The following is a 27,567-nucleotide window of genomic DNA, read 5'->3' on the forward strand; positions in this document are numbered from 1 at the left end:
ACTGATCACAAATCAATGATACAGCAAAGTCAGAAAAAGTATAAGGAAAAAAACTTTTATTGTTTCACTCTTCATATCTGTACAAATACCATCAAACTTTGTATGTACATATGACATTTACATAAAAAATACAAAACTATATATTCATAACAGAATTTTGTATTTCTCTTGTGATGTTTGAAATAAAAACGCATTCTGAGAAAAAAAAAAAAAAAACAAACAAAAAAAAGAAACAAAGTGATGAAATCTGATATAGTGTGGAGTACTGCAGTACATTAGTCCTATTTTAGCTCTGCAAGAGCAATATGGAGCACATTGGCAAAGAGACAGCACACAAATGTTAATGGCACATTGTTTCCAAAATAATCAAGTATCGTCCAAAACTTACCTCTGCTCTAATGTGGTGAGACAAAGTTAATGCTATTGAATAATGTCTAAAGTTGACGTCTCCGTGCGGAAACAAATCTTAAGGGCTGAGACTGAAGAATAACCAAAAAAAATAAAATAAAAAAAAAATAAGAAAAGAAAAACAAATGGCTCTTTTTTTCTCTTCCATTTCATCGCTGCTGTGTTGCACCCTTTACAATGCTCTTTTGCAAAACCATTGAGAGAATCCCTTTGGTCAGTTATTATGAGTTGTAAACAAACCAGAAACACTTTATGTACATAAAATGATTGATATATTCCCAATAAATAAACACACAGCCTAAACATGCATTTACGTATGTGTGACATAAACATCTGTGATAGAGATTTGACAGAAACAAGCAGATTTTTACAGCTCAGGGAATGCAATTTACAGCTTGTAGAGGACTTATACTTACACGGTAACATGACAAATAAATAACACTGCTTCTCTTTGGACAAATATATTTCTTCATGATAAAAAAAAATAAAGTAAAAGGGACAACAACAAAAAGGGGGAAATGAGTGGTAACACAATATATCATGGTAGATAGTAAGCCTGACATTGTAAATGTATAAATTATAAAACACAAAAAAGTATAAATAAACATCTAGCAGACTGAACTATATGTATACTTCCTTTTTCTTTAAAAAATAAATAAGCATACACATAATGTACAGTATGGACATGATTCCTTGCCCTAGGACTGTTCCCCTAGTGATGGGAGCCTATCCATCCAGTATAGAAGATAAATGGACATAGGCCATGTAGTCTGAGTCCTCATCTTCCTCATCCTCCTCCTGGTCTTCTGTAATGGCTATATGGGAGAATATATGGTAGCTGTTGTATGAATATGGACCACAACAGCGCAGAATATCACTGAATGTTCTAAAAAAAAAAAAAATCACAGCAAAGCCACTGGCACACAGCCTCCATTTTGTTTCTTTTTTTGTGTGTGTATATGTATATATGTTTCTGTATTTGTGTGTGTGTACGCATCTGTGTGTGTGAGGAAGGGGTCTGTGTGACTTGGCATCAACAATTACTGTGGCATCCCCAATTATGCAACTTCCATTTACATAATCTAGCAAGTCAGGGCTGCAACAAGAGAAAAAAATGTGGAAGAGAGGGGTGGATGGGAGGTTGGGGACGGCGGGGGGGTGGGGTGGGTATGGGGGGTGCTGGCAGGAATGGGGGGCACTGGGGATGATGGTCCCAGTGGCTTGGGGTCTCTTTTGGGCAGATTCCTGAAAGCAGACACACATAACACAGAAAAGTGCTCTTGTGTTCTTGGATTTGCTCGTTTCTTTGCCTCGATTACTATTTTAGTTTCTGGCTCAAACGTACAGGGAGGGAGGACTCTATGTCACAGCCTGGACTTAGCAAGCAGGTCAGAGATCATCAACACAGTTCTGAGGTATTTTCTTTTCTTTTTACAGAAGAGATTTACATCGGACAAAAAAAAGCACACAAGCAGGAGCAAGAGTGACAATACAAAAAAAGAAAGAAAAAAAACAGGCAGTCCCTCATCTATCCAAATGGATTTGTAATTTCTGATACATATTCTGGTAGACAGCACATTCACTGGAAACAGCACAGACAATAAAAGTTAGCAGATAAATGTTAAGTTTTCTCCTAATGAAGAAATGCGAAGTAAAATGTGTGTGGTTCTACAAGCTTCTTATGCTTATCCTGCACACTGTAAAGTATCACATTAATATTTAGCTCATGAGGTGATCATAAAGTTGGTCCCTTGGCTTCCATTGCATACCTTAGGCACATCACATTAAGGTACTCAGTCAGGAGAAAGAAACTAACAAGGAGACATTCTTCTACATAGCAACTTGGAATGTAAATTTGATACTTCCTTGAGGCTATTGTTCAAATTCGATGGTTAACCCCCAGATTTGCGAGCACATGAATGGCTCCCTCTGGTCCGCAGATAGGTAGTCTACATGAATAACAGTGTTAAAATCCATCGTCATTGTCACTAATGTGGCACCAATGTTACAATCACCTTATGCACATCATTATGAGTGTATTTTAATGTATTCTGTTCTAATGGACATGTTGGCAGTGTAGTGTGTGTCACAAGAGGCAGTGCATTTTGAATTGATTGATTACAGCCAAAAGCAACAAAAAGAAAAAAAAAAACAATATAAAAACACAAATACACCATTACTATGAAATTAGCAATGTGACCATGGAATTTACAAGCTGTAAAGATATGACCACTATCATAAAAATAAACTGTTACTGATTAAAAAACTGCATGAGATTTAAGGCATCCTGCTCCTGCAGGTCACTAGCATGGCCATAAACTTAACTAGTTTTAAATATCAGGATTGTTCCACTGCAAACAAAATTAGTCTCCTTTATTATTCGAGTTAGTTTAATGACGTTAGCTTTTCCCCAGACTCTTAGATAGAGTCTGCTGATACAGAGTTGTGTTTTTTTCATTCATCTTCCTGTTATTTTGTTTTGCAGAAGAATTGAAAAAAAAGTAAAATTAAAAAAACCCAACAAGAACACAAGAACAAAAGCCAGCGACAAAGACAATGTCATGCAAGTTCTTCCATTCCCAAGTCCTTTCTGCTTGCTTAAGCTGTGCTTGGTGGTGTGGCTGGGGTGGGAGTTTGGGGAGAGTTGGGATGGGGAAGGGGGCACTTTCAGGGGAGGTTTTTGTTGGGAAAGCAACATGGAATATTGTCTTTTGCTTGGAGAGGGGGAGTAGGGTGTTTTGTTTGATTTTTTTTTCTTTCATATTTAGCTTTTTTTTTTTGTTATTTACTTACAGTTGCAAGATCCCGAGTGCTTGACTTCCAGCAGCACACCCATAGAACAAGCAGCTTGCTTCATGGCACATTCACTGGGATATGTGGTGTTGTCGCTGGCGCACACCGCCTCATCTGTCCTGCTCTCCTGGACAGGTCTCATCACACAGTGAGCAGCGGCCCCGGCTCATCCGGGCATCCCACAGACACTTCTTCCCCACGCTGCACTGGAATGTCCTCACACGACTTGGCCTCTGCAAAGAGCGAGGGGAAGAAATCAACACAGGGGAAATCTTTGATTAGATGGATTATCATGAACGCTTTTCAAGCAGGATCAGATGACTGCTGAGTTTGTGGAGAACTAAGCTGGGAATAAAAACTAAATCCTGTTTTATAGGCTTTGGTCTTGTGGCAGGGAACAAAAAGTCATGTTTTAATTAGCATTTCTAAGTCTACATAACTTAGATTGACTGCTCTCCGAATAAGAATCCATCTGACTCAAATATTAACTTGAAGCATGTCTTCATGGCCCCCAGCGCTCCCCTGTTTTGCTCTCTTTCTCCCTCCCCCTCTCCTTCCCTCTCTCCCATATGGGATAGTGCTGCCAACATCAGGAAATAATAAGATGTCTATCATTTCTTGAGCAAACACAAGCAACTACCAAACACTCTCTCTCTCCCTGAGACCCCCTCCTTAGTGGAAAGTTGGCAAAAATGAACAGTGAACAACTGCAGAGCTGGCCAGGAAGAAAATGCACTCAAACAATATTCAGAGTCAGTGGCTGGAGGCGCTCACAGGGAGCAATGTCTCACGCTCCCACGTCTCTAGTTGCACACTTACTGATGCATTTTCCCTCATACGCCACTCCAATGGATCTGCCGAGGAGACAGGTAGCTCTTCTCAGGTGACACGCGCTGGCGTAGATGATCCCGTCGTTTCCGCACAGGTACTGCTCAGGCGACGTCACCTCAGGGCAAATCCGATTACACGTCACACAGTATGCGTTATTTGTCTGGTCCACGACGCATGTGGAGCTGCCGGGGCACAAGACGTCACGACACGTTTCTGTCGAGACAAAGAAGGGGGGGGGGGGGGGGGGGTTAAAACTGACACGAAATACAAGAAAAATACGTACAAACCGCTGGATATCTTGGCACATGGCAGCTTTGAGGAACGTGGAATCATATATGTGTGTGGGGGGCAGAATTAAAGATAATATTGACTTACTCTTGCACTTTCCCTGGTACTGCACGTCCAGATCGGGGTGGCCTTTACATTTAGCCTTCAGCAGTGCGCATTCGTCTTTGTAGGTCTTTCCATCTGAGCCACAGACTGGTCCCTTCCAGGTGATGTTGGAGCAGTCTGGTGCGCAGACGCAGCGCGGCTTACTTCTTCTGTTCATCTTGCACCTCTTTCCGGGCCCACAGTCAACGTTATCGCAGGTTTCTAAAATAAAAGATCTGTGTTAAGTGATGCTGGTGAAGCTTTTGGCCCTGTGCGTAAAATTACTCTGGCGCATTAAGCGCACACTAAAGGGATCATTTACGCACTTTTGTGTGCATAAATCAGACCATCACTAGGTTTTATTAAACGACATGACTGAGGGTGTTTATTATGAGAAAACGAAGGGAAATGAGTGCACCTCCACCTTTGCAAGGTATGCAATTGGGGGCTCCGCCATTGAAGATCATCCACCTAAAGAGCGTGCTGTTAGGGACGTCTTCCTCGGTCCAGGACGTCCCCAGTCTTCCACTCCGACAGCACTCCTCCCTGCTCATTCCGGGCATGTACAGCACCTGGCACCTCCCGTTCTTTCCCTGCTGCAGCCAGCAGTTCCCAGCTGTAAACAGAAAAAACAAGAAAACCTCGAATGTCGCATGTTGGAACGCTTGAAACCGCTGACCCAGACGCACTAGACACTCACGCAGCCCGTATTATCCGAGACGCTCCCTCCCTCCCCTTTCGCCCTCCCGGCAGTATTTTGTCTGATATTTTTTTTTTCTTTTTTGCGAGACTGTTAACACTTGCTTATCCCATCTGTGACTGACAGCCCTTACAATGCAGCCACAAACCAAAAAAAGTAATAAGAATCTTTAGAGGGGGGGTTGTCCTTTATTCCCAGAGTCTCCTTGTTATCACTGGACAGAAAGTGGAGCGTCTAGACAGTGTTAAATAGCAGCCAATCTCCCTTTAGAAAACCACGGTCTTTAGGTAACAAGGCTCAACACACCACCGTCTCCAACGCCTCAGAACAATATCCCAGACATATACCCAGCAAACAATGCATTGATTATTATCAAACCAGAGTAAAGTTCATTTTAAACATATATAAATAAAAAAATGAATCGTTATCCTAAATCTATGGCACAAAAATATCCTTTGATCCAGACAACAGCAGGATGTCTAAACCGACACAGACACACATGACATGAAGTGTTCATGAACTGGTGTGCTTCTTAAATTGAAGACATATTTCCATTGTATCTGTTTGATCTATAAGCTCCCAAACAAAGAATGATAGATGCAAAAGTCTCAAGTTTTATTATTTTTTGTCATAACACGTGAAGAATGTTGCAAAAAAAGAAAAAAAAAAGAAGAAGCAATTTTGCACACAATGCTGAATGGTTGCGTGCAGGAAATATATAAATAACACGCCCTTAAACTCACAGTGGACATTCTGAAGTTTGTTACAGGTTTGACGACAACACCGCGAGACACTAAAACGCTCATACAAAAAAGTATCAGAATATGCTCAGATATTGTGGAGAGCTGACGCTGCTACCAACGCGGCGTGGCGGCGGCGTAAGTGCACCTGGCGAGGGCTGCAAAACTTGCCATATAGTCTCACTTGGAAGTGTCCCATATGGCACCTGTTTTATGGACACTTTACGCACGCACTGTCTGATGTAGGAGAGAGTTGGGTTTTTTTTTTATCAGCGGGGAGGAAAATAAGCAGGGGACTCACTTTGAAAAGTTTGTCGGTTGCAGCAAGTATCCGAACACTCGTGCGCGTTTTTTTGCGGCTTGACAGCAAGTCGAAGTTTTTCAAAAACGGAGAGAATAGAGGGAAAATTGATGGAAGAGAGCTTACCTTGAACTTTTTGATGTTCCATGAGGTGACAAAGCCATATAAAGAAGAGAAAAATGCCCGGGTGGAGGTGGTGTTTCAGCATCCTAAACATGATGGAGAGGCAAAGTGAACCACGTATTTGACACAGGCAGCGCAAAAGTAATCTGCTTAAGGTGGCAGTGTTGAATAAGTGTCAGTCTGAGAATGCAGCCTCTCTTTTTAAATCTATAAGGGGTCTCGGGTTGACTGTCTCTGGTGGGCGGTCTCCTCTTCTGTGGGGGTGGGGAGATTTTTTTTTCTTACCAAAGTTCTTTCAATCCCAATCAGGTGACAGCGTTACAAGCAACTTTCTCTTGAGCCACAACAATTAAATAATATGAAAATATGTCTGAATTTGGAACAAAACACCACACTTTGGAAATTTGAGGCTTTGCAGTCAAACAAAGGGAAACACAGCAGGTCAGACAAAATGTGCCACATGATATGAATTTGGTTTTGATGGAGGATACTGATATTTATGTTTAACTTTATTCGTTTTAGTTTTCTCATCACATTATATCAGTGCGATACGGACAGCTCGCTTTTACGCATGGCTCAGGTGCGCCTTTAAAGTAATAATAATGATAATAATAATCATAATAATCATAAATGTAATTTTTATTCACATATCAAGACCCTTATGTCTGTATGATTAAACAGGCCCACGGCCAACATACCTATCCGGACATACCATCAGTCATTCAAATTAAGAGTACTACTTGGCGGTAACTGATATTTTTTCCACCAACTGCAGACAAAAGTGTAAATCTTTTGATGAGAGTTGCCTCTTTGGAATATATCCCAGCCCAGACAATAATAGAATTCATAGTAGTCCGCAGCCGCACTGCTAATATTAGAACAGACAGTTGTTTGGGTTTCTCTCCCGGGTCAAGCTTTTAAATATAATCAAACCTGTTTCCGAAGAGGCTTCAGACGGAGGAGCGGGGTGTTGCGTTTCATTGAATGAAACACACACACACACACACACACACACACACACACACATATCTACACGCACGCACACCCACACATATACCGAGCTCACTGACGCACAGACTGAACTCCTTCAGAAGTCCTTGCGCGACCTCTTCAGCGAAACTCTGGTTACAGCTCTCCATAGCAAAGAGCAAAGTGTCTGCTGTGCGAATCAGACACTAGGGAGTTAATTATCTGTCGGCCAGGAAGAAGACACTGTAATCCCTTCTTTTAATTCCACTGAGATACCACTTAAGTATCGTTTATCCGCAAAATATGTGAATACATGCGATCAAAAACTCTATATCCCCACATATCCAGAGCTGTGCGTGTGGCTGAACTGAAACAGTATGTGCACTTGCCTTATATCAATTTATGGACGACAAATATGATCATAAAATATTAGCAGTTCTACTTTTTTGTATCCACCTAACGTGTTCTATTCTTATTAATGTTATTGCAAACAGCCATCGACAGAAGCAACACGAGTTATTACATTTCCACAACATACACACAATTTACAAGTTGAAATCTTATTCTTCTATTTCCATAATATTCATTAATACCACCGTACTTTCTCTAATCTAACAATAAAGAGAGACTGTTTTTAGTGCTCAACTTAATATACTGGTGCAAGAGAGAGGCTCTTACAGTCTTATTTATGGTGTGCCCTTTTTGTGATCCAGTGATGGAGTTCATGCTACAGTAGCCAGATCCAACAGCTGTACTGGAGAAGATGAAACAGAAGATGAGAAGGAAAACCTGTTGTAGCCTCAACTTACAGGACTTGCTTCCAAAATCTAATCAAGCTACCACACATCATATTACCTGCTTTGAATTATGATCAGAAACAGCAATCAGTTGGAAAAACACACAACCAAGGATGCAATCAAATTAAATCAACAAAAAAATACCTGGAGTATGTAATTAAAACCAATATTTTAACCAGTATCTCCAGTACATACCCCTATTTCTGATCCTGTGGTTGCACATATTTATCATTTTAATATTTATTAATATTTTGTCCATCTATTGATCTATAGATTCATAATAATCACAAGAAGGCACCACACACTGGACTTGCAAAGGGATCTGTGGAGTGATCATTGTACTGCAGAAAAGGCTTATCATATAAATTTAGAACTTGCGATGACTTTTATCAGTCAATTAAACAACATGTCATCATCAAATTTCTGAAAATTCCCAGATTTGAATTGAGACTGAACATTTCAGCTATTGTGTTTGAAGAAGGAAATATCTCTAGATGTTCTGTCATGTAGTGAAAGCCAAACAAGGTGGCTGTAATCAATATAATGATCTGTCTGAGCAACACATTTACACTAGACTCATATTTAAATGTCACACTTAAGGAGGGTTTAGTCTTTTATTAAGCCATTTGATTATGGAACTAACTGTCCATATATCTCATGTCCCAGTCTTACTAATTTCATAACAATTGAACATCTGTCAAATTAGTGAACATGGCCCAATCAGGCTACTCTGGTTTCAAATGAACCAACAGTAAGTTGTATGTACTTTATTTTATGTGTTCATCACAATAGTAAAACTCTTGAAACAGCAGCAAGTGCGTGTTTGCGACAATTGCTTCTTTCAACAAATCTGAAAATGTTCACTTGATGTTGACTTACGTTCGACAAATCATTCAGTGTCTGGTGTGCATGATTTGTGAGAGCAGTGTCTTTGAAGTGTTGAAGTTTCCAAAACACTTCCCGACATGTGAGTACATTTCTGCCCTGCTGTATCAACTTTAAAGTGCTGGCTGTTGTCCTGAAGCCATTAATGGCATCAGCAGAGGGACAACCAGTGCTCCCTTTCCCCGGCTCTACGCTGAATTTGGTTCAAACGGACCCATGTTGCGAATTATTGGTACTGATTGAAACTTTTTGCATCTATAAGTCAAGTCAGTCATCGATTATGATATGGTACTGATTGGTTGCACACACTCCTGATGCCGGGGGGTGGGGTGTTTAGGCAGTAAAACTGTGTAGCTATAGCTGCGCCAATCTAGTGCAAACGTGTGTGATGCTTTTATTATAGTTAAAACTAACAAAAACTTCAGGAGCTGGCTTCTACCATGCCAGCTCATCAGTAATGTGTTAATGACAATCCTCTTAAAAGTCCTTTAAAAAGTCTAAAAAGTAGTAACAGTGAAACCAGTGAGGATTACTGTTAAGTTCTAGGTAAAGCTTAAGGGTTTACTAAGTGCAAAAAAGGCCAATTGTTATTAAATAACTTGTTATGACATCATTTTTGAGTCACAAGAACATTGCAGCAATTTGTGAGTAATCATCCCATTGTGGCATGGGTCAGTTATTTGGCTACAACTGCCAATCATCTGCAGGAAACCCCAGAGGGATGAATTTACAAAGGCTCATTTCATCAACTATTTCCACATTGCTCCCTGTACACATATACATAGAATCCAAGGGCTATTTCACAACACTGTAGTACATGAGTAATTGTGGAACAGACCAGTCCAATCATTTATCAAATTCTATATATTCCCTCCAAGAAGAAGGGCCCAAGCCCAGGCTCCCAATAAACATGCTACTTACAGAGAGACAAATAGCACGTTCGGCCTTGCCAGATCCAAAGAAATGAATGCTAAAGATTCTGCTGGGTGCTGGAGTTGGCTCATCCAGAAGGAAAACATTCAGAAACGCATTCCAAAACAGTCAGGGGACAGACTAACCTAACTGTGGGAGAACACGACAGTCAAAAATGTGAGAAGAAATTAATCGAGTTTGAGGGAAAAATCCAATTGTACAGATGTTTGGAGGGAAATGGTCCAACTAGGGTCCCTAGCAGGGTCAGAATTTCTACAGGTGTTCCAGCGAGAGAGGAGAGGAGAGGAGAGGAAAGGAGAAGAGAGGAGAGGACACAAACACAAGGGAGGATAACAGAAAAACACTCCAAAATAGTTCATAAATTATGATGTATTAATTGATAGTGGTATGGAGTGTTCAAGTCATCAACAGAACAGTAAGCAAATAATCAACAGTGCCAACATGTCATCTATACCATGCTGCCATCTTGTGGCAGCACTGTGCCAATACACATCAGATCCTGCAGCATTATCTTTGATCAAACATCTCAGACACTTCCTACTGTAAATAAATAAAGGTACAGATTGGGAGTATTTAAGGAGAAATAAATTGACTTAATTACTGCTTTTAGCAACCAGTAAACAAACAGTGATACACCACCATTGTAATTAAAACTAATTGCATATGGGGAATTTGATGTAAGGTATTGGTGTCCTTTTGCTCTACAAGCAAATCAATGTTAAAGCTAAAGCAATCAGTCGATTAATCAAGCAGTTGATCGGCAGAAAATGAATCTGCAGCTATTTTCATAATTGATTTAATAGTCACGTTGGAACCTGAGAAACTGTGATGGGTATTTTTAAAAACTATCCTCTGAAATTTACTTGGCAAAACCATTAATCGAGAAAGTAATCAACAAATTATACTAAAATATACATACCTGACAAGTTGTGCCTAAAAAAAAACAGACATCTTCAAATCAAAAAAATATCTTCAACAACAACATCAACAGACATAGCTATTCCATGTACCCATACTGCCTCCAATCTTTTCATATATAAAACCCAATAGGAAAGATCATAATTTTATCTTACAGTATATACAGTACAAACACAATGAAACAGAGTAACAACACATTTCACTCTGTCCAAGATAATTATTGTTTCCTTTTTGCATTTAAACTACTGATATAAATAGTCTTAATGCAAGAAAAGTCCTGAGTGCCAGAGGTGATGGTGGATCTCAAGGCAGTTTATGCTACAGACTGACTGCTTATAGTGTGTGTGTGTGTGTGTGTGTGTGTGTGTGTGTGTATGTGTGTGTGTGTGTGCTAAAAAGGTCAATGTTTTAATAAATGACTGTAAATGACTCTAAAATGCCTTTGGAATATCAAGCTCAGGATGGCAACATTAGCATCTAAAAAGATAACATGATTTAAGGCTTAAATAATACATTGCATCTGGTTCTGTTATGTTGGGAAAAAAATGCTTTTCATTTTTCTCAAGGTCAGTGCATAAAAATAAATGTACAGTCCACAAAGCAAAAAAACAACAGAGAACCTAATCTCAGTTATCCACAAACTGAACAGCTTCAGTTTCATTAAAATGCCCAACTTCCAGTGATTGAGCTATAGTCCATTTGCATTTTACAAGAACCAGTGAGAAGTACCAGTATCCACACTGGAAACAATCCAGTGACAGAGAGAGAGAAGAAAGAGAGAGAGAAGGCTCCCAGTGTTTCTCTTTGGTTCACAGCACCTCATCAACATGTGCATGGCTCTGCCCGTCTCCATCAGCCTCCATCTGAAGCTGCTGGTACTTTCTTTTGAAAAACCCAAACTAGAAAGAAAACAGATTCATTTCAGACACAGTTGTAATATCAGTTCAGTAAGAATTGAGCAGAATATTTTTTTTAATGTGCACATATTTTACAAGAGATTCCAGTGTAAATTTGTCAATATTCTGTGAAAAAAATTATATGATATATCTGGTAAATATACTGCATTCTGTTGCACAGTTAATTGGTGATAAGCAAATCAGGTTTTCCTCTTAAAGCTGCACATTTGTATGAAAACAGATGAGGTTCAATCTCTTCTCTCACCTTGACAGAGGTAAAATGCTTGTGTTTACAAACACTCATTGGACATTTCTAAGCTTTATAAATAATTTACTGATGTTGAAATTATTTTCATCAAGGTGTGGACAGATACTTACCTTCCACAACAGTCCAACAGCCAGCGCCAACAGCAGCAGTCCGGCAATGACGCTGCCAACTATCACTCCCACTGGAACTTCGCCTTTCTCTCCTGGTTTACTGATGGTCACCTCCACCTGGAGCAGCAGCAGGACAGGGACGTCATTACATGCTCTCTCAGTCAGAGGTGTGAGTTCACAATCAGAAATCTTTTCTTTAATTCTTCATGTGAGGCACCAAATCCAAACACTGAAATGTGATCTTACTGGTTGCTGTTTGACGTTGATAATGAGCAGATCAGGTTTGGAGGTTTCAACATCAACACTGGAGATAAGCTCGACGGTCTGATAGGTGGCCTGTAAAACCAACATTTATACAAATCAGAGCACCAGAAGCATCAGCAGGAATGTATTAATCAGAAAAAACAATCAGTATTATAACATTCATTGTTGAATATATTACCAAATTAAATGTGCCACTCCAGATCCTTGTTTTTACTTCCACAAAGTAGTCAGTTTTTAGATCAGTGTCTTTGAGGATGCATTTTATGTACTCGCATTTGGTGGACTTGCAGTCCTGTCAATTAAAAAAATTAAAAATGTTAACAAAAGGAAATCAATAGACAATACCAGTAAATTTTAAGTGTAACCACAATTTCAATTTATGTTAAATGTCTTCTGTGTCTGGGTTATTTGTAAAAATAAATAAATATGTATACACTGCTATAGATATCAGTTAAATCTATATGAGTTGAGCTGTTAAATTTGTAGGTAAGACTTAGAGGTATGAAGTGCCCTCAACATAAATACAATATGAATCAAAATAAAGTCATATTTATATAGCTTCATAAAAAACAATAAAACTACATGAATTATGCAACAAAAGAATATGATAAAATTACATGAGCAAAATATTTCATCATGTTAGTATATGACATATTGAATATACATTAGGTACCTTGTGTGCACTCAGATTTTAATTTGTGCATCACTAAGTTCTCTGAGATAAAAGTAAAAATGCTGCATGAAAAGATGTCTCCTGCGAGACTGACCAGTTTCTCCATGCCTCTGAAGCTCTCCTGAGAGAAAGACACCTTGTGGCCCTTCGCATCAATCTTCAGAGGATCAACCAGGCTGCTGGAATCACAGCTGACAGAACCTCCCTGCAGGTGGAGAAGTTGTATGTCATCTCACACAGTAAAAGTTAAAGGTATTTCATACAGCTGGACTTAGGACATACAAATGTATACAATGCAGATTTGGTATCAACCAGGACATTTATTAGACAAAACCAAAGACAGTTTTTAAATACTTTAAAAAGTTTCTGCTGTTTAGTACCTGAGCACTTGCAGCTTGTGTGTTCACTTTAGTAACATAGAGGAGCTGATTTCCACCTTTAGTCATCATTGGCAAAGCAATTGTCAGATATAGGAGGCTGACTGGGAAGTTACCTGTTGAAACCTTTAAACACAATTTGTTTTAATAAATATTTTTCAACTTAAGTATGAGAAATTAGATGAAGATGTTTTAAGAGACAGATTCATTTACTGCACCTTCACTGTAAAGTTAAACTCTGGGCCAATGTCATCCAGACTTTTCACCGTGGTTACTGTTTTACTCGTAGCATTTGCCACGTAGAAATTGATGTTCGACCGCCTAGGACACAGAGACAATAAAATGTAGCACTTAAATGCATTTGCCATCATCAAGTGTCAGTCTCACGCTGCATGACTAAAACTAGACAAAGAAAACAAAAAGTCAAATCACCTGGATAAAACAACCCCTGTATCATATTTAACAGGAAAGGAGATGTCCACTTTGTTGTCTGCAGGTCTTTCCTCTTTACCATCACTTTAAAGAAAAAAGGTAGAGAACATTATTACATGTTAATAATTCTAATTAAGAGACACAATATTCCATTGAATCTCTAGTTAAATCAGTGTACCTCTTGGCTTCAAATTTCACCTCAGCTTGGTTTTGTAACTGATCAAAATTGTATTCAAAATTGATCTGAAATTTCACCTGCAATGAAATAAACATCATGGTTTGCGCCAAACAAATCAACAAGCATTACCAAAATCAAATCAAAACAGTTCACACATAGAGATTTTTTTTTCTTGCATTTACCTCTTCGTCTTTTTTTAATACTGGGTATCCCACTTGGCAAGAGACAGTCTGTGTTTGGGTTGAAGAGCATTTGACTTCATCTGTCTGTAAATGTATAAGTTAAAACAGTAAATAACTGCTGTGTGGCTTTTTTACGCTGACATTACAATGAACATTTTTAATGTTATTCTAACAACCTTTCACCTTCACAGAGAGGATTCCTTAACGATCTTTTTTTTCCTAATTAAATGTTTCAATTAATGTTGAAAAAAGGTTTAATTAATAAAATAGAAATGTTTAGTTGAATTAATTCAGTATAAATGTTATCTGAGAAAAATTGGCCAAAGTCTGCTGAAGGAAGAGCACAGTATATGACTGTTTCACAGCAGCATCATGTCAACATAACCTTTTATTCACTCACGGAAGGAAAGACGGAGGAGTAGTAGAGGTTGCTGGAGAATGTGGCCAAGACCTGAGTGTTGTAAGCGTTCTCCTTTTTATTCTTCACAGCAACTTGAAATGACAGTTCTCGATTATTAGCAGCTGACCAGAAAAGGACCTGAGCTGCAACACAAGAGCACAGATGACTACTACTACTACTACTCACATGCATTCTCACATGATTTAATTTGTGTATGTTAAAGATTAAAGGAGCATAATCACAATAAGAGTATTGTCTAATTGATCAGAGGGATGTTTAAAGTTATCTTCCTCCTATTTCAATAAAAGATGGGTCCTATTGTGAGCTGTGGGGTAATTTATTCATATTATCTTATTTTCTAAACATCTACATCTAAAACAGAGGTTACCTAAAAGAATATTACTGTATCTACCACTTAAAATGGTCAATGCAGTATTTATATAGAAATTAATAACAGGGCCTTCCGTAAGATTCAGAAGCACAAAAGGAGGCCAAGTCTTCAAAAATGATGAACCACGTGTGATCACATGTGCATGAATGTGTGAAAGCACTGTCCTGTAAAGTCCTTGTTTGTATCCTTTCATCTGAGTTAATTCACCTAGAATCAACCACATTGTGTCAGTTTTTTCCAAACTCACACGTCTGACCCCACCATTTTATGGGCTGTGAAGTTGCTGCATAAACTGGAAAACTAATTTTTGCAGACTCAAGACAGACAGCCTCATAAAACAGAGAAAATAGAAAATGGGATAATGGTTGTTAGGCGTTACCAGGGCATAACATTAAATAGAGTATTAGCCATTTTACCATGTCTGGTCCAGTCTTCACACAACTCTTTCTTCTCTGTTATATAAATGTGAACACTACTAGATGCTGCCTCTATGTGACATCTTAACTATTTCACACTTGCCATGATTTATGCCCTGCTAGAAAAATACTGTAGATCAGTTCAGTACAGCTCAGTTTCACAACTTCAAATTTAAGTATTGAGTCCTTAGAAAAAACATATTTTTTCTTAACATTAAATAGTTGTGACTAAATAAGAAACACTCAAATTTAAGGTTCAGAAAATTATATTTTTGGTTTGTATCTATTGCACATCTAACTGCACAATTGTCATCAAATCTGACTCAAATGTGATAAAATTCTTACTGCTTTACAGACACATGCAACTTGCCCAAAGATAAAGAGCAAAGATAAAAACACAAAGAAATCTCTCCTGTGAAACAAAAAAACTGTCCTCACTGGTAGAATTTTTATATAAAGTAACGCCCTGTCGCCTATGAGAAGAAGCTGGTTGAGAAAATTGGTTTTCAGGGCCTTTAACGTAATTGGATATCCTCATCTCACAAGTGATTCATCGCAAAGACAGACATAGTCTTGCCTACACTTGTTCTATCACGCAGTGTTATTTTTATGTTCGACTTCAACTCTAAATCAACAACAATATTTTTTATCCTGAGGATACCTTCACATAATAAACACTGTGTGTCTTTACTTCAAAACTGTACAATGTATATATGACACTACATATTGTATATGTAGTGACACATGCCATCTTCTACTATACAGTGAAACAGGTCAGTGATTCTCACCTGGACGCTTCTGTGTCTCTCTTCACACTCAGCACCAAGTCACTGATGCACACTTCGTCAGAGCCACAGTCTTTTGTGAAGGGGATCTGAAAGCACAGGATGCTGCTTTATTCTTCAAAGGCAACTTTTCAAATGATGCCTACTTCTCCTATATCTCTAAAGAACTGGAAAAACACAACTTACAGGAAAACTATTACATTTTTACTGCATTGGTTGAACTTTAATTTTGTTTATGGGAAAACACATAGTGTGCAAATCTGCAAAACTTGCGTGACTCAATGAAACACTTTTGTTATGAAACCAGATAATTATCACATGTATACCATATAATTTTAAATGACTGCACAAACACCTCTGCAAGTTTTAAGTCTTCTGTCACCGGATAGGTTTGTTGTGGATGACTGGAGACCAAAGACTAAAAAAGCATCAACACAGATTCAAGTAATGTATCAGTCACTTACAAAGAACTGTGAGGCATGTGGAGAAAACACATCGAGGACAGGATTCACATCTGGATTCTCCTGCTCGATTTCCACTTTCAGACTGAGGGAGTTGACAAAGTCTGGTGTTTCCTGTTGAAAAAATCATATATGGACAAATCAGGAGACAAATTTCAAAATACATGGTGCCTTTTTTTTGGAAAAACAGATATAAAGCAATATAAATTTACAAAGTAATCATACAAAAATCATATATCCATTACCTGAACGTAAACTTGGTAGTCTTGACACAAGGGTGTAGGTGATATCCTTGCTTTATCTGTGAGGAAGCGTTCGTTGTTTTTTGTAAACATTCCTCTTGACGTCACTCGTGAAGCCTGTAAATCAGCATCCAGAGTCAAAGTGTAGGATATATCTGAAAGAAATTAAGAAACGTATGACACACTGTTTGACATCAAAGTTCAGTATATATTAATATTTTTAAGCAATAGTTCACCATTATGGGAAATAATATATGTTGTTGCTGAGAGTTGGGTGATAAGTTTTATACCACTGTCATGTCTGCACGCTAAATGTAAGGCTACAGCCAGCAGCCAGCTAGCTTAGTTATAAACAGGAGAAACAGCTGGCCTTTCTCTGTCCAATGGTGACAAATTCACAAAATGTTTTCCAAAATAGTGAACTATTGCTATAAGTAAAAGGACTCTACATATTATTTGAGAAGCCTAATAGTTAATCTCATTTACCAACAGGTCCAACAGGATTCTTAGGCCTGAATTCAGCACTGAAACAGAGGTTGACGTTGAAACATGAAAGCTTGCGCCCATTTATGTTACAAGGTTTGTTGAAAATGTTGATTTTATCTGGGTTGAAGGAAGCCTTAGTTGTGACAAATGCCACACCTCGAGACCTGAAAAACATGTGTAATTTATCAGCCTTGCTTGTTCTGAAACAATGGGTTCATTGATAAAAACAATAATAAATGTTGTAAATCATTGCATAATTCACTCTACTTTTAAACGTTCACGGTTTATTAGTAGCTATATTTATTGTTCCACAGTATACTGGCTTAACTCACCAGAGCTGCACCACTTTGCCGTAGGCACCAATCGAGATGTCTGGGAGTGTATCATCATTCAGATCTTTGTAGCTATCTAGGGATCTTCCAAAATATTGCAACTGCGAATCCAGTTTGGAGCCAAGGATTCTCTGAAAAAGACAAAACATGATCATCACTCATATTATTGTATTAACTAAATGAAATATACAGTATTTGTCATATGAAAGACAAACATTCATTTGAATTCTCTCCATACTTGTGAGAACTGTTTGTTCAAAGTCTTCTTCTCTCCATTGTAGATGTAGATGACGCCTCTTTGTTTATCTTCTAGTGGAGCTCCAACCACAACATCATTGTAACCATTGAGGTCCAGGTCAGGAATGGCAGAGATAGCCATCCCAAAACGTGCATTTTCAGTTGCGGGTAGACCATTGAGGAATCCCTGCTCATTCAGTATACCCTTCAAATGACAAGAATGAGGAAGTATGAGGCTGGTAGAAATAAACATCACACCAAAGTTCCTCCACACTTAGGAAAGCAATAATTTAAATCACTTAAATTAATTTTCTAAAAAAATGATTTATAATGCATTAAAGACTGGCTTGAATTTTACAACTGAGAATATCTCTACTTTTTTTAAGGTACTTAAAAGACTCTTTGTGCCAGAGTCTCAAGAGTGGCGACTATTTCTCTTGTTCACTACTGTTCAGGAAGCCCAGACCACAAACTGTAACCATAAAAAAGTGACGTTTTGCTCACTGTTACCTTGGTGACAGAGAAGAGATAGACCCTGCCTTCTTCTCTCTTCAGCTCGCTCATGAACATAGGTGCACCAACCAGCAGGAGGTCTGTCACCCCATCTTTGTCCACGTCCAGGGAGCACAAGACGCTCCCAAAGTATGACCCAATCTAGGGCAGAGAGTAAAATTTGTTTGTCAGGCTACATGTATGCAGTGGGTTCCCTGGGGAGAGTATGAATACCTTCTCTTCTAATGTCAGTACCTGTTTCCCTCTTTCGGAATCTATAATAGTAGATTGCTTTTGAGCGTCGAAAGTGTAGACGATAACTTGTCCGGAGTGGTTGGAGCGAGGTGCACCAGCCACAAAGTACACAGTAGAGCCATCGGTCAGTGTGGTGACAGAGTATCCTGTAAAAGCAGACATGTAACACATTTACTGACTCACATCTGAACTTGGGACATTTTCTTACTTAAACAGTAGTGGACTATAACTAAGTATATTTACAAAGTACTGTATTTATATTTTGAGGTATTTCTATTTTACTTGAGTATTTCCATTTCATGTTACTTTTACTTTGCGAAATTTGAGAGGGAATTATTGTACTTTACAATACATTTATTTATCTTAAAGGTATAATTCCTAGTCACTTTGCACATCTACACAATATGCTAGTAATATGTGACCATTCAAAAAGATCTGAGTGAAATTGTGTCATGCCAGGATCTAGAGTAACAGAATCAGCCTACCCAGTAATGAGCTGTGGTTTCTGTCTTGAAGAGTCCCCTCAAAGGCTGAGAAAGGGAGGATGTCAACTTTTGACCCTGTTTGATGGACAACAGTTCCGCTCCAAGCGTAGGCTCCCACTGCTCCCAGCATCATCACATCCTTAAACAGCACAGGTCAACAACCAGCCAACACAGAGAAACAGAAATACTACTGTAAGATCACAACATTTACAATATATTTTTGGTCTGGGTTACAGACTGAGCAGATTGAAAGCACCTACTTATTTTGTTGGTGGTTTCAAGTTGCTCTACTAAATTTCCCAGCTAAAAATATAACAAATGACGGGAAGGGAAATTATTAAAGATCATGGTCAGCTGTTTAAAAAAAAAAAGCAGCTTCCAAAAATGTAAGTGATGGCAACTTCTGTTTTCATCCACCAACACAAGTGCACAAAGGAGGCACTGTAGAGTACATGTATGGTAGTAACTGTAGCTTTTACCTTGTGAAATTCTGCTAATTTTCTTCTTCTTTATTTTGCAGCATTGACATTTGATAACAATTTGTGACTTTACCATATTCCACACATGTGCATAACAAAGCACAAGCCCTCAGATTTTTGCAGTTGAATGTAAATGTGAATGTGAACAGCCAAACATGTGAACCTGCTGTGTAGAAAACTTTTAGAGGCGCTGAAGGCAGCACTCTGTACCTGTTGGCCGGAGTAGTGGGCGCTGAATCCGACCTGGGACATCTCCATTTTGAAGTTGTCACCTCCTTTTCCAGTGCCTTGTGGGACAAAAAAAAACCACCAGAGTCAGGAAGAGAGGAGCAGATCAAGAATCAAACAGAGTAAAAGACACATTTTCTTTTTATCATCTCTTAGGGGATCCTAAACTGTGACAGGCATGTTGTGACATGTCGGGATGAGTTCCTTTGAAAAGTATATGAATGAACACGCAGTGTCGAGTAAATTACAAGTATAGCACGTACAACAACAGGAAGGGAAAATAAATAATATGCACCCTCTATGTTGAAGATGCGGTCTCCCAGTGTTCCGGCGATGGTGGAGAGAGCTGCCTCTTCAGACACATTGAAGAAGTATTTCTCTGTGGGTACACTGGCAATGGATTTGATTTCTTTAATTAGGTTTTCTGTGTCGATGTTGTTTCTAATGTAATAACCCAAGACCTAAGAAAGAAGGAGAAGTCATGTAAAATCAGGGTTGCTGCTCAAAAGTGGTGATGGAAAATAGAGGTGGGGCTCTAATCTCTTAATTGGTTTACTAATGTTTATCTAATAATGGCTGTAGATTTTATTCTAAAACAAAACACACAATCATCTTTTAAAACACCACTGCAACTACTGTTTATCTGACATGTTGAGGTGTTACAATGGCAGCTTACAATGGCTCACTTACAGCGATACCAAAGCGGGTGATGCCTTGTTTCTCACATTCTCCAATGACTGTATCTCTGAAAGCCACATCATGAGACTCTCCATCAGTGACCACCACCATCACCTTGGCAGCGCCTGGGCGGCCACCGTACTTTTGATTGAAACCCCACTGACTGAAGAGAGCGCACACAAATTTCTTCTTTCACTTTAAGTTCTACAATATTCTTTTTAACAAATAACAAATAAACAAATACGTTTACAAATAAAGAAGACATTTAAAAAAAATCATCCTGCCCTAGTCAGGTAATAATGAACTGATGCAAACTAAAACAGACAAGGCAGATAATCAAATAATAAGTTGATAAACAATCATACAACACACACACATTCATAGATATATGCATAGATACATATGCATAAAATTCAGTATTCCAGCGACACCAACCTGGCATATTGAATCGCATGGAAGGTATTGGTAGACTGACCATACATCTGTGTGATTGCGGATGCTGCAGCAATCACCTCTTCTTTGGTTTTATACTGGTTGAGTTTGAATTCAAACTTGGCATCAACGCCATACTGAATGACACTGACCTGGCACAGTAAAAAAAAAGGGTGTGACAGAGCACAGAAATCTTCTAGTAATGAACACAAAACAATGAGGTAACCAACTGAATTAACTCATTATCCTCTGCTTCATCTTTGCTTAAGTTTGCTGTAATGGCTAATGAAACGTGATGTTACCTGTGTGTTTTCAGGCCCAATGTCGAGCGTAGGTAATAGTTTCTGGAGGAAATCAGTCATTGGTTTCCAGGGATAAATGCTGTTGGAGCCATCCAGTACAATCACAATGTCCATAGGTCCTCCGCATGCTAGAAATGTCATGAGAGGGGACACAATATGTTTAAGCAGCTGTGATAAATCTGAGGCCCTGCACTTTACATTACCATTTTCTTAAGTTATTTATCTCTACCTTCCTTGCAGCCACTGGATTCAGTTCATGCCAACAGAGTGAAAAAATAAAATTTTCAGACAGGCCTGAGATATGTAATATATCACAGTCAACCATTAGTGACCCTTATTTATTTGTGAATATTAGTATAATGTGCTAAAATAGCTGCAAGTAGAGACACTTTCTTGCTGGTGAGCTCAAGAAAGCTTTCAGAGTTTGAGAGTAGTGAAGTCCCAGATTTTCCCACAAGCACTTGAATGTTCCTGAAGGAACAGTTTTGAAAACAGTTCTTTATTTCAACTGCATTAATATTCAATAAAATGATTTAACAAAAAAATTAAGCAGACTGTATGTAACTGTGATGGACTTATTCCATTCTGAGATTAACTGAAATTAATCAGAAAGATATGTCACTCTGCAAAGCTTTAAAAATGTCTTTAAAGCTTTAATGTCTTACTCTGGACAGCAGGGGAAAAGGCAGGTTGAAGGGTAAAGAGGGGATTCATTTTTGCACATATTCCAGGGTAGAAGTCTTGAGTGCCACACAGCTGTCCCCAGAGAGGGCCACACACCTGCATTAAAGGACCAGAAAAGAAAAGAGATGAGACTTAATAGATGTATACCTTTAAAAGCTCACAGAAAACAATTATGTTTGTGTTAAATAGCTGTAAATTTGTCATAACTCATTCTAAAGTGTTTGGTGAGAAATAATAATAAAGTGAACATCATTCAGTGGGTGCCATTAATAAAAAAATTAAATAAGTCTGGCACCACTACTTCATGCGGCAACAATAAATGTACTGAAACCACTGACATAGTTCCTGCCACCTAAAAACAACCTCTTCATGTAAATTTTAAAGGAAGTCATGATTAGCAGTTTGTGGCCACAGTGCTTCATGTTCATCTTGTGACCACAATATGAACCAATATTCCATCAAAATAATTATCATTATAAATTACTAAGCACATATAAATATACATATAATATGTGCTGTTCCTGGTAACAAAGATAACAGGATATCCTTTCTATCTCTCTCTCACACACACACACACACACACAGATGCACACACACACACACCATCAAACCATTGACTTGAGGCATCCGGGTGAGAGTCAAACCCAGGGACATGTTGTTGTTGATGTTTCTAACATTTGGAATACTGACAGAATCTGTAAATAAAGTGACAAATACAACACCGCATGTAAAGTAAGCTTAAGTAGGCTTTTTTAAGTGCATAGCCAATGTTAGTGAGGTAAAGAAGTCAAAAGTTAAACTTTACCTTGTAAGTTGAGCTTGTCACAGCTGTTTCTGGACCCCATGACTGGACACTTGTAAACATCCCCCTTCCTGTTTTTACTGAAACCACTCCAGGGAGCCCCAACCAGGAGCCTACAGAAAACAACAATATTCATCTCTTCTACCGCCCTCATAAACACCCAGCATTAGAGGCATGTCTGAATGTTTTTGTGTACAGTGCACAACCACTTTTACATGCAGCAGTTGAATGAGACTCATCCAACCTACTGGAAAATGGTTACAGAATTATCTATAGACATTAATGTAAAGTCACTTTACTACTATAAAGGACTTATTTGTAAGGTTTGTCTGCTGCTGGAATGAGGTTTCTTGCCAGGAGCAGGTGGTGGTGATAGTCACTTGCCAAGAGCTTCAGCCATTGTTGTGTTTACAATGCAAGAGGTTGGAATATGCCCTCTGAGCGGTGTTGCTTCTTCAGGGCAGGCTGGATGATACAGTGAGTTGCTATCAAGTCCAGCTGTTGATGCTAACATTGGTAATGTAGCGATAGCAGAACTTACATATAACACCTTTAAGTACATGTCAAAGTAACACTGATGAACCAAACTTTACTGCAGTAACTTATGGGCTGATTACAACACAAAAGTGATACAAAAAATAAATAATTATCAGTCTGTATTCCTGTATCACGTTTGTGTGATCTTGTTCTGAGAATGCCCCAACATGTCAGACAAAATCAGACAAGTTCATTCCTCTAACTTTCTAAGAAACAGCAAAAAAGATTCTACAAGTTCACACAGAAAATATCCACTTCAAACCCCATATCACAACATTCACATGACGTTTGCTGTTGTTGAAACAGATTCAGATGGGAAACAGGATGTATTGTGGTTGCAAAATCATAGTAGATAGCAAATATCAGAGACCACTATCAGATAGTGCACGGTGCAAACCTCCTCCAGTTACACAAAGGACACTCCTCCAGACAGTGAGTTACTTTTGAGACTGTGACTCAGAGTGTACGGCGTCATGACATCTCTGAGGAGTTCAGTTACTGTTTAACTAAATGTTACAAATAAATGGGGCTAAATGTAAGAGGTTTTAAAACATGGAGCATGAGCATGTTCTTGAAACTACCATTTCTGCAGTATTGCAATTTAGGATTGTGTTTTAAGATACAAGAATGTACTGCAGCATAAACTTGTCAGTAGAGCAAGAGAGCTAGAGACCAATCAAATAAGATTTTTGACTCCCAAATTTCAGTGTTGTCCTCAGTATCAGGCAGTTTCAGTTTGACAGTTTGACACTGGAGGACTTTGGAAAGAAACTTATTCAAGAACAAGACTAAGAGTCTATATCCATGCTCTGTGAGGCTGTACTAAAGCACATTCATGCTTTGACACACCCTAAATGGTAACATGGGTATACTAACATGCTCACATTTCAGTAAAAACCACCAAAGTGTCAACCTCATGGTGGTGCAAGAGGAAAATTCAGCAGGAATGTTTAGGTATTCAGCACCATGTAAACAACTTTCCCCACAAGATCAAGGTCCAATGTATTGCTATTGTCATATGCATTATAAACAGTGCATTCCAGAGCACCCTTTACAACAAACTGTTGCAACTGTTGCAACAAACTGCGTGATTAAAATTACTATCCTTTCATTGAACAAAATCCTAACATGATGACTTGAATTCATACCATTTGCCTTCATGGTTTGTTGTTTGTAGGACTGAGTAGCCAAACTCTTCTGCTGCTAGACCACTGAAAATCTTGGCACCTGCAGTGCCAACGTTGAAGGACTGTGATTGCCAGACTCTGTCAACTGGTAAGGGAGAAAGCTTTGGTTAGGTTTGATTGACAGTGACACTGACAGCAGCATATAATTCTCTTTACTGGCAAGAATGACACCGTCAAGGCAGTTGTACTTACTGTAAACATTACCAGTTACTGTAAATTATCATTATGTTACATTTTTGTACTTGCATGTAAAAGTTAAAATAATATTAGCACCACCACTCTGCTGAAGTTTCAGCCACCCTGACTTCCTGTTTTGTCTCAGTGGGTGAGTCGTATGGCATCAGCCTGAATCATGAAGGTATGGCAACACACTAAGAAAGCTTTGCAACACATAAAGGTCAATACTCATGGAGTATTGAGGATTGCATTAATGGACATAGCTCATTGTGGAATAGTGTGTTTCTCTGTAGACACAATCCATCTTCAAACACAGCCCTCTGAACCCCCTCGGGACATGGAATTTGCTTGTCTATGAGCAAGTCTTTGTGCAATATCAGTCCACGAGTCTGTGCAGGCAGAGCTCAGCTATCAGCCTGCCTTCCCCTCAATCATCAGGCAGAGGAATGTGGATGGGTACTGGACTCAGGAGACCTTCTTAAGCACAGCCTCCTGTTTACCTGCAGCACAAAGTAGCACTTTGCCGCCTCTTTGGGGATCTGTAAACCCCATAACATATTAATATTTCCTTTCATTTCTGAAATGGGAACTGTGTGCATATGGGAGAATGATTAAAAGTCTCTGTCTGGCTGCTGTTTGAAAGCTTCCACAGGTTATAGAGCAGACAGCTTGCAAGCAACACAAATGATGTGACTTTTCTCCACTATGAGCCACAGGATGTACAGCAAAAAGAAATCTGATCTTATTTAATTCATGTAGATCGTAGGTTTGATGGCAGATGAGGAAAAGGATGCAGGATGACGTGAAATCAAATTCAAAACAAAAGCACTGACAAGGAGATTCATTCAGAAAATGCATACTAAGCCTAGACTCATCCGGTACTCTTCTGATGTGTTTAAAGTCTATAAAACATTCGACAATCACCTTCTAAGCTCTAACGAATGACCAACATACCGCAGTCCTCTAAAAACTACATTAAGAAGACGCTTTTAGTAACGAGGTGATTTGTAGTTTTAACTCGTCGCGTAACTAAAATAACAAGTTCGAAGTCCAAAAAACAAGTTCGGTACTTACTTATGACTATTATAGTAACGAAGATATTCCCCAGAAGAACTCCATGGCCGTCTTTATTCCATTTGTATGAGGTGATTAAATGAAGCCACCGCACTTGTCGAAGTTGAGGTTGCTGCTTCGAGAGTAAGCGGTGACGCCCGGACGCTTTCTAAATAAGGACTTCGCTCTCCTTACCTGCGATATACTTCCCAAGTATTGGCACAAGGTGTGAAGTAAAGCCTGTAATAAAATCTGACAGGGATGAGGCAGTTTGGACGCATAGAATAGGCTGTCTAGAAATGAAGTTGTTGGCAGGCAAGAGCCTCAGACAGATGAATGTTATCTCAAGTTCAATGTCTGTTATAGCTTTAAAGATAAAAGATGAAATCTTAAAAATCTGATATAAGTTCAAATGGAAGAAAATGAGAGATAAAAATATATTTTTTTAAAAAGTCTGTTCAAAACAAGTCATTTACAATTTTATTTCATTTTCATTTATTTATTTTTTCCAGAGCCAAACACTTAAATCAACATATGTCAAATTAAACAACAACAAACAAAACATCAACAATTAACAGTTAAAAATTTGAGACTTGTCTCATCTCTCATTACCCTGAACCCTAAGCCTGTAAGCCTGTGGTTGTTTCCTCAGTAACCAGATGGATGATTACTTCCTTTTTCATCCCATGTAAATGTTGTTTTATAAGCAAGATGTAGTTACTGTAAGAAAGCATTTACATGTTATCGTCATAGGAAAACTCACAGATTTTTACAAATAAACATCAGATTGGTAGTCATTGGAAGCATACTACACATCTGAAAGGAGTTAATAATGTCTTCTGTGGCTCGGGAGGAAGTCTGAGGAAATAACCTTGATGACATCAGCGACACATTTTTGACAGAAAGCCTGCATTGTGAACCCGGGTTGTGGAATTTATCCGGCACAGAGGGTCAAATGAAAAAAATTCTTTTGGTTGAATAATGGGAAATGTAGGATCCAGTGTTTTTTGGAGCTTGACACGTAGAAGGGGAATAAAAGTCAGCTTATCTCAACCTCTGCTGCTATAATTTTGAGAATGTGTTAAAAATGTAACTTTGTTAACTTCACTAAGAACAAGCTGTCTTTAACAGGAATGCCATGATTACATTCACACAGTTAGACCTGGCATCATCCCATCCTGAGTCTGATCTGTTGGCCAGGCAAACCATCCGGGGATCGCGCCAGCTGAGGCCAGTGAACTTACTGTCTAACAACAAAAGACAAGTTGAACATCATTTGCTATCTCCACCCTTCCAAGTAGGTCACATCAAATCTTAAATCACAGTTATGAATTTAGGCGTATCCTATAAGTTGCCAAACTTTAGGCTTTCATATTATGGACCACAAAAATTCATTAAAGGCTCTTGCTCATCTTCAGGACCAGCCCGCAAACTTCTGCATTTAATACAAGCACTGTGAGGAGTTGTGAGGCAAATTCAAATCTTGTTTATAACTTAAAAATACCCTTTTATAAAAACTCCTGATTGAAATGTAACCTGACTTATTTACCGTGATTGGCTGATGTGCTCAGAAAATGAAGGACAGTGAAGCAGTTAGTGATTTGTTATCACACCTCAGAATCAACATACATTATCATCCTTGGGGAAGCACGTAGGCCACAGACTCACAACCCTCAGCTATGTGTTCCAGGTAAGTTGATTCACTCTTTCTTGGGTGGCCTGTGAGATGCAATTCACAGTCTTAATCAGCAGCTGAATCTCTACGCCCACTCCCCTTTTTGTTGATCTTGGTGATGCACATATAAGTCATCCAGTGAGCCAGAATATCACCTTTAATTTAAGCATTTGTGTCTTAGTAGAGCAGAGAAGCTCCTGG

The 27,567-nt window shown here is 38.7% G+C and overlaps 2 protein-coding genes across 2 annotated transcripts; both read right to left on the reverse strand.

Annotated features, from left to right (window-relative positions):
• Window positions 1-39: 39 nt before the first annotated feature.
• On the reverse strand, window positions 40-6,486 carry fsta (follistatin a). The gene is given in 8 exon segments (XM_018673243.2): window positions 40-1,223; window positions 3,202-3,328; window positions 3,330-3,410; window positions 3,412-3,434; window positions 4,021-4,245; window positions 4,408-4,626; window positions 4,829-5,020; window positions 6,272-6,486. Coding segments are annotated over 8 exon segments (1,047 nt in total). The 5' UTR covers window positions 6,363-6,486; the 3' UTR covers window positions 40-1,134.
• Window positions 6,487-10,203: 3,717 nt separating this feature from the next.
• On the reverse strand, window positions 10,204-26,900 carry LOC108896084 (integrin alpha-2). The gene is made up of 31 exons (XM_051075149.1): window positions 26,838-26,900; window positions 25,713-25,860; window positions 24,423-24,546; window positions 22,741-22,850; window positions 22,539-22,630; window positions 21,917-22,031; window positions 21,252-21,379; window positions 20,953-21,101; window positions 20,530-20,680; window positions 20,135-20,300; window positions 19,822-19,898; window positions 19,133-19,271; window positions 18,648-18,793; window positions 18,411-18,554; window positions 17,902-18,105; window positions 17,664-17,794; window positions 17,332-17,495; window positions 16,849-17,000; window positions 16,607-16,717; window positions 16,146-16,231; window positions 14,551-14,728; window positions 14,151-14,234; window positions 13,969-14,045; window positions 13,791-13,874; window positions 13,577-13,679; window positions 13,362-13,484; window positions 13,076-13,186; window positions 12,487-12,600; window positions 12,291-12,380; window positions 12,045-12,161; window positions 10,204-11,669 (listed from the first exon to the last, which is right to left on the reverse strand). Exons 1-31 carry the CDS (start codon window positions 26,898-26,900, stop codon window positions 11,580-11,582), a joined length of 3,771 nt encoding a protein of 1,256 aa, XP_050931106.1. The 3' UTR covers window positions 10,204-11,579.
• Between the last annotated feature and the right edge of the window lie 667 nt (window positions 26,901-27,567).

This window comes from Lates calcarifer, linkage group LG13, assembly GCF_001640805.2.
Source record: "Lates calcarifer isolate ASB-BC8 linkage group LG13, TLL_Latcal_v3, whole genome shotgun sequence".
NCBI lineage: Eukaryota > Metazoa > Chordata > Actinopteri > Centropomidae > Lates > Lates calcarifer.

Excerpts from the sequence above, each read along its gene's own strand:
- LOC108896084 (XM_051075149.1), bottom strand. The coding sequence starts at position 26,900 with ATGGTTTGCCTGGCCAACAGATCAGACTCAGGATGGGATGATGCCAGG. Across the intron at positions 13,680-13,790 it reads ACAGGGGTTGTTTTATCCAG|GCGGTCGAACATCAATTTCT; the intron begins GTGATTTGACTT and ends TCTGTGTCCTAG. Across the intron at positions 12,601-13,075 it reads TCAGAGGCATGGAGAAACTG|GACTGCAAGTCCACCAAATG; the intron begins GTCAGTCTCGCA and ends TTTAATTGACAG.